We start from the raw sequence: 8,213 nt of genomic DNA, 5'->3' as shown, positions 1-8,213 counted from the left end.
AAACCCTAAAATAAAGCTGAATTACAACAATTCTGCAAAGATGAGTGGGCCAAAATTTCTCTAGAGCGCTGTAAAAGACTTGTTGCAAGTTATCGCAAACGCTTGATTGCAGTTATTGCTGCTATGGGTGGCCCAACCAATTATTAGGTTCAGGGGGCAATTACTTTTTCACACAGGGCCATGTAGGTTTGGATTTTTTTTTTCTCCCTAAATAATAAAAACCATCATTTAAAAACTGCATTTTGTGTTTACTTGTGTTATCTTTGACTAATACTTAAAAGTGTTTGATGATCAGAAACATTTTGTGTGACAAACATGCAAAAGAATAAGAAATCAAGAAGGGGGCAAATAGTTTTTCACACCACTGTATTTATTACATTCTGAACTATCTTGTATGAAATTGACAGTTTGTAGACCTTGTGTCTTGAGTTATTTTTGGATGGAAAGGGGCAAATCCGTCCCTAGAGTGCAGGCACATTCATACACCCATCCCATCCCCCACAGCTGTGAGGAATTTCATGGTGGTATGTGCCTGTGTTTGTGTGTGCCTCAGCTCAAGCATGACCAAACCGTGGAAATTGTCACTGACTGGGCAGAACACACCACTAGGTTTGCAAAGACACACACACACACACACACACACACAGTGTGTAGTATATGCTTGTCTGTTCTCTATCCTGCAGACTCTATGTCTGCGTTCTCTCAAGACAAAACATGTCTGTGAAGATTCTCAGTCACCAAGGTGAATTTGTCTGAATGTTGAGTCATGGCAACTGGGCAAATCTTCTTTCTTTAAAGAAAGAAAGTCCAGTTGCCATTATTCAACTTTCAGACTTCATTTTCTGATGGGATGAGTGTGATTGGATGAATGAGAGGGAGACTTCCTCCTCCCTTTTTTGGTTAAGGAACTTTTTGCCTCTGCCCCTTGGTAGCCCCTTTTCAGTGAGCACTGGGCTCCATTTAGAGGGGGGAGCACAATAGAGCACTGAGATCCCATTGTCTCCACGGCTGCTCAGATGAAACATTTGACTGGGGTTTTGGCAGATGGGCAAAAGACAGCTCCACATTTAAAAAAGAAGAAACCAGCAATACAGAATCAATAGTAGAACACATCCACACACAGTCTGAGCACATGCTAAATGTTCCTGCTGACCCAGAGAGGGGGAGGAGACAGAGGGTCAGAAGGAGGGAACAACAGCCGAGGAGTGTCAGAAGTAGAAAGGGACGGAACAGAATTCTGAGCTCCATTGGGAAGCGGGGGAAAGAGAAAATGTGGCTGCAGCTCTGGATGTAAAATGCCCCCCGGTAACTCCAGGTACGTACTGATTCGTCATCACAGGGAATGTGTTTTCAGTTGATCCCTGTGAACATGGACCGGAACTCTACTCAGGGTGATCTGTCAGAGTGTGTTCTTCTGCAGTGAGTTCACACTTTGCACAACCGAGGACCGCAGTACAGCGCCTTTGTGTGTGTGAGAAAGAGAGATAGGACTGAGCATTGTTGCTTTAGTTATGTTTTTGAATATATGGAGTTTCAGTGAATGTGAAGAGAGTTTGCTAGTTTTCCTGTTAGGTCAGCAGGAAATAAAGACAATTTCCTTTGAAGAATTTCAGTCCTGCATTTAGAGAATGTTTCTGTAAGCAGGTAATCTCAGACTGGTTTGGGGCTGGCTGGCTGACTTTTGGTTACTTAATCGTGTCATCCAGGCATATCAAAACCTACCACATGCCCTCCATCATGCAAGTGCTGAAACATACATGAGGATTAATAAGTGGGTGAAAGGTGACTTTAAAATTCCCAACAAAAATTCTCAAGTGGAGTCTGCATGACAGAACTGCAGTTGAGTAGTACTGCCACAATCCCAGACAGCATTGGAGCAGAATATAATGAGAATCAAACAGAGTAGTACAATCATGAGAGAATTAGTAGTTTTAAATCTTTAGCATAGAATTAACAATTCTAGGAGCATAACAGATGTCACTTTGGACCTGAGTAACAGAAGTGGGAAAGCTGATGTAATGGATGCACACCAGCATCCAATCACCCATGCACATCAGTTGGTGTCAAAACAGAGATTTTATTTCTGTGGGAACACAGCAGGGTACAGTCAGTGGCTAACGTTCACGCGCGTCACAGCCCTCCTCTCATCCTATGAGACACATGCTTCTGCTAACACGTGGCGGCAAATAAAATTTCTTTTTTTCTTTTTTAGAACCGCGCGTGCGGCACAATGCCGCACGCGCTTATAATACACAGCATAATACCAACAACATGACATAACTTTAATACACCTATATACAACACATGATATGGAGAACACTGCACGCGCGTCTCACCCCTCTCTGCTCCCGCAGCACACTGAGGTAACTGCACGTGAACGTGAGCTATAGAGTGCGCCATTAATGTAACCCTGACCACACAAACAATGTGGAACCAAAACTTTCGTTCCCACCCACAAATACACAGAAAAAAACACATGAACCCCGTAGCTTACAATTACAATAAGTTTTGTTGGAGTTCACGACATACATACAATTATCTTACATAACATCCCGGCCACACTGACAAAGTTACAGAGCCACAGTTGAGCAACAACAATGTTACAGCAGAAGAAATGTAGAGAAACTGCAAGGTTTACAAGGCTAAAAAAGAGGAACAGTGTTGCAGAACTACAGCTGAGCTACAGAGTAAGAGATTTACAGCAGTACTTTCCGTTCTACAATAGAGGGCTCTGGCAGAGTTACAGAAGAATGGGAGCACACTTATCTGAGCCAGGCTCTTCAAAATGATGATACAAGCCTAAACACACTCAACCTTTCATTGCAATGAAATGGATCATCCTTTTAATTAAGTACTCAATTTGCTGAGTAATGGTCAGCAGTGCAGTGCAGTTCCCAAATTTCTTCCCAGTCATTAGCTATTTATAACCAGGCCACTGTCAGAAAAACAGATTTAAGTACAAAAATGCTTACATGCCCAGTGTGCCGTTTTCTCTCAGCCGCTTGCCGCACTGCTTTCATTTGGCCCTAATTACACACTGAATCAGGTTAGCTCAATTGCTATGATCCCTTTTTGGTCATTTTTGATATTTAAACCCAGTGATGTTTTATAGTAAATTAAATATGTTGATTATCAATTAGTGTATCTTTTGCCATATGGTTGCCTCAGTTTTCAGGTAGCTGCTTCTCTTGATCACGTCTGCAGTTTTTGCCTGGGGATACAGGTGGTTGGGAGTGCTGAAATTCTACAGTGCTGACATGTGAGGGGGCTCTGACTCCCTTTTGTTTCATTTCGGAGAGTGGTGTGTGTCATCTGCTACTAAAAGCATGTGAACATTATTAGCTTGTTGGAGAGTCTGTGAGAGAATTCAGTTTACTGAGTTCTTACATGGTAATCCATTACACTGTGTGTGTGTCACAAGGGGAACAGAAGACCCACGGGCAATCAACACAATTATAATTCTCAGATTCAGATAAACAGGGTAGCAACAAGAATCAGCCCAGATACAAACAAGGCATCTCTATGACCGTGCCTATGAAGGCAGAGATGCTGACAGACAATGTCACAGGCAGAGACATACACAGACAACAGACAGTCACAGACAGAGAAGCAGACAGACAGAGTCACGGGCAGAGAAGCCTGAAGCCAGAAGGTCCTGGGTACCAGTTTAGGCAGATGCTGTGTCTTTGGCAACTGACACCATTTGTGGAGTGCTGGTCCTCTGAAGCATATATCACTTAAGGGAAACACTCGCTGGGTTCATAGAAGGCTGGGGTCCAAGCAAAAGCATTTTCAATAACACACATTTTGTAAACCAACAAACAAACTAAGCAACCAGGGTATTGCAAGGACCAATTGTGGCAGACAATTGCAGGTGATAATCATGATGGGATTAGGAGACAGGTGAGGGTATACAGGCCAGGTGTGAGACTGAGGGTGTGACCATCTGACTTCAATTGTTGGCATTTGTAGAGTGAATTACATGTTTATGTGTTCGTCTTTTGAAGTATGTTTATGTGTTCTATTTCCTGTGTATGTCACAAACAGATTGCAACACACACAGGGAATATGATGCAGCAATTACTGAAACAGCAATGTTGAATATGAAGCAAGGTCTGTAGTTGGTGTACAGATCCATGACTTGGTTTTAAATCATACTTCACAGATTTCACTTGTTGAAGCTACTAGTAGGCAAAATAGAGTGCACAGCACAGCAGTGCTTGGTCTAGTAATATAATGCTCATTATAGAGCCCTGTACAGGGTGCTTTAGGATGGGAAATTACAGGTCCATGATTTTAATGAAAACCCTCAATTTTTCTACAAGCTGAGACTTTCAGCTCACAAACAAGAGGTGTTTGGCAAATTACTTCAAAACTGCAATGTGTTATTTATTATTTGCAATTCATTACTTTGCAATATTACTTTATTTAAAATGTGAGGCATTGCACTACTATTGCATTACTTTTAAGTTACTCTCACCTGTAACATTCGTGCCACCTCTGCCACGCCCCCAGCGGTCTACCTCTCCCATGTATTAGTGTGTGTTCTTCTGGGGCTCACTAGCACCCTGATTATTCCCACCTGTTCTTCATCACAGGTAAATCACGGGTGCTTAGCAGGGTAATGACTTCTGATCGGTGATTGGTTAGTTTAGCGGTAATGGGTCTGTCCACTCCTCTTTATAACCAGCCGGTCCCTTTAGTCCTGCGTTTGGTCTCCCTCACACAAACAGAGTTCGTTGCTGCACTGCATGCTGTCCTTAACGGCAATTGACAGTGAACCCCACAGAAGGACTGGAACTCAACTCTCCCCTCTAGGCTCAATACAGCTCAGCCACGCCGGTTCGAAGCCTGGGCAAGACAAGGGCGATCTTTGGCTCTCGCCGAGGGCCTCACGGAAGATCCCACAACCCGGCTTCTAGAGGAGAGGCGTGGCACTTCACGCAAGGACATTTTGTTTTTTGAGTTCAAATAAAATACACATTGTTATTTCTTCAACCTGCGTCCTCCATTTTTCACCTGAGCTAGAGGGAAACGTGACATCACCAAAATAACTGGAAACATTGATTTTGCAATCTAAATGTAGTTCATAATGCTCAATTAGCTCATTACACAGCCAGTGGAAGGTCATGTGGTATCTGAATGAGCTACACTGAAAAAGTGAACCCTGGTTAAACCAAAAAAAAATTATGAATCTGTCACACATTTTAGCATTGTCATAATGTGAATAAACAAATCAAGCCTTCTCTTACCTAGTTTATTTACATTATATCAATGCTAAAATATTTGGTGTGACAGATTGCTTTGCCAGTGTTCACTTTTTCCAGCTTATGTTAAAATAGTAGAAAAGACAGAGTGATGGCTCATGGCGCAAAAAAGGAACAATCAATGCAAGAAAAGACAAAAAGATCAAAGTCTAACAAATTGTGGTAGAAATACTGTAACATTAGACAAAGTCAAACATGGAGTAGCACCATCCTACCTCACAGGTGGAGTGGGGTTTGAACCTGGGTCTTCAAATAAAAAACCTCTCAAGACACAAATGTAAGGCTTATGCAATTTCCCAACAAACAATTTTTGTGATATGATCAATATTTTAAACACATTTTGTTTTGAGAATGAAAACTCTTCCTCTAGTACCGAGATGCCTTTAAATCACCTCAGTTCCCTCTGCACAAATGTTATGGACTCTGTTGCACTGCTCAGACTCAGACTGAAGCCTGAGCCAAAACTGAGCCATTGGAAAAGCCATTTAATCACTTTATTTCCTATGTGAACCCGGATAATACTGCCCCTGTGCCGTCATCACCCTCACTCTGTGCTGATTTTCTCAAATTCTTTCCTGAGAAAATAATCTTTCTTTGACCAATCTTCCTCAGCTCTGCTTCTGTAAACCTTGAGTCCTGTACTATATGTCCATGCTCATCTATCTTGGATCAGTTTGAGCCGGTATCTGTCTCTCAGTTATTAGATATAGTTAATAAGTTACAACCTACCTACTGTTCCTTTGACATACTTTTTTTTACGGCATTTATCAGACACCCTTATCCAGAGCGACTTACAATCAGTAGTTACAGGGACAGTCCCCCTGGAGCAACTTAGGGTTAAGTGTCTTGCTCAGGGACACAATGGTAGTAAACAGGATTTGATCCTGGGTCTTCTGGTTCATAGGCGAGTGTGCTAACCACTAGGCTACTACCACCCACATCTCCTTATCTTCAACACATCTCCTCAAGAATATTTTTAATACAGTTGGGCCATCACATCTTCCCTCACATCTGGAGTTCCCTAAGGCTCTATCTTAGGCCCCATTTTATTTTTACTTTACATACAAACATACTTTACAAAACAAAACATTGCTTTTCATTGCTTTGCAGATGATGTCCTGAAGTACATGCCATTAGTGAAAGTGAAGTGATTGTCATTGTCATACACAGCACAGCACATGGTTCACACAACAAAATGTGAACTCTGCTTTTAACCCATCACCCTTGGATGAGCAAAGTTTAGCGGTAATATAGAGACTGCTGCATCTTTGTTTTCACTGAGATGTGGCTCAATGACAGAATTCTGGATGCTGCCATTCAGCTGGACGGCTGAGCAGAATGCAGCATTGTGTGGTAAGCCTGCGGCGGCGGCCTATGTGTTTACATCAACATGGAATGGTGTCAGAAATGATGCCAGTGTCTAGCTGCTGTTCATCTCTGGTGGAATTTGTGAATTTTTTATTTACCATGGGAATTCACCTCCGTTTTTATTATTGGAGTGTACAATCAACAAGCGCTAATGCAAGGGAAGCACTCTATTCATTATTGCATCCATCCAAATCTAAAGTCAGTTCTCCCTAAATTCCATCAACATGTGGACTTTGCAATGAGAGGGGATAACACACTTTCATACACTAATGTCGCCAGTGCATACCGGGCGGAGCCCCACTCCCATCTTGGCCAATCAGACCACATCAATTTTATGCTAATTCCAGCATACAGACCACTCGTGAGACACTCAAAACCGGTTCTGAAGCAGGTGAGATCCTGGCCGGCAGGAGCCATTTCTGCTCTTCAAGACTGTTTTGAGTGCACAGACTGACAAATGTTTAGGGATGCTGCAACCAACAGTGAACACCATCAACTTGGAAAAAAAAGTGAAAAAAAAAAAGTACACGGCATCAGTGAACAGCTAAGGGTGATGGGTTAATAGGGTGGTAGTAGCCTAGTGGGTAACGCACTCGCCTAAGAACCAGAAGACCCAGGTTCAAATCCCACTTACTACCATTGTGTCCCTGAGCAAGAAGATTAACCCTGAGTTGCTCCAGGGGAGGACTGTCCCTGTAAATTCTGATTGTAAGTCGCTCTGGACAAGGGCGTCTGATAAATGCTGTAAATGTAAATAGAGGATACATTCCATTGTGTCATCGTGTGCTGTGTTTCACAATAACTTAACTTTCACAATAAAATGATTCTGGCATGAAGAACAAATCACTGAAAAACTGTTAAAATTATTGAAAGCCCATGTGTGTGAAGTGTACGTTTTCTGTAAATAATATCTGAGACATTTGTGAGTAGAATACAATTCTTATATTCAGAGTTGCAAAATCAGGTTCCTATCACCAGATGGCAGTATTATACTGATTCTGCTCTGTTCGTGGATTCCATGCCAGCATGTGAACATGAGCGCACACACACACACACACACACACACACACACACACACCCCAGTTAAGTCATTAACCTATGTGGCCATGAAATTTCAAAACTTTCATTCAAAGCCCTTAAACAGGCCAGCCATCTGAGAGTAGAAAGAGAAAAACGTAATAATGAAAGGATTGTAAGGAGTGCTCATGCCCTTTTTGAAAGCGTGCTGACCATTTCAGGGGAAGAAGTAGAGGAAGATAATTGGAAAGATGCATGAGTGAATCAGTGCCAGAGACAGGAGACATTTTGTCATTCCTGTCCTGTCCTTTTTTTTTTTTTAAATCACAGCCTGACTGCAATTCAGTGTGTCTTTTGTAAGTTTGTACGTTAATTTCTATGTTAGTAATCACATTTATTAAATATGCATACAAATGCTTACAAAACAGTGAATAATCTAAATTGCTTAAATACATGCAATGTAAAATATTTTTCTATTTTTATGATAACAGGTTAAAAAAGTACTTTTATAATGATTTTTGATTTTATATGAAAATTTTTTTTGAAAAGATTTGAAACGAA

General features: G+C 41.6%; 1 protein-coding gene across 15 annotated transcripts in view; it reads left to right on the top strand.

The window, feature by feature from the left end:
- The first annotated feature begins 1,017 nt into the window (after window positions 1-1,017).
- Window positions 1,018-8,213, top strand: part of LOC114790363 (nck-associated protein 5-like) — a 79,926-nt gene continuing 72,730 nt past the window's right edge. For all 15 annotated transcript variants that reach the window (XM_028980369.1, XM_028980376.1, XM_028980375.1 and 12 more), the window contains exon 1: window positions 1,018-1,315. In XM_028980369.1, coding sequence (XP_028836202.1) covers window positions 1,296-1,315 — 20 coding nt within the window. In that variant the 5' untranslated portion in view covers window positions 1,018-1,295. The remainder of the gene's footprint in view (window positions 1,316-8,213) is intronic.

Source organism: Denticeps clupeoides, chromosome 5, assembly GCF_900700375.1.
Source record: "Denticeps clupeoides chromosome 5, fDenClu1.1, whole genome shotgun sequence".
Lineage (NCBI taxonomy): Eukaryota > Metazoa > Chordata > Actinopteri > Clupeiformes > Denticipitidae > Denticeps > Denticeps clupeoides.
Note: the sequence above shows the minus strand (reverse complement) of the source record. Positions and strands in the feature narration are given on the sequence as shown.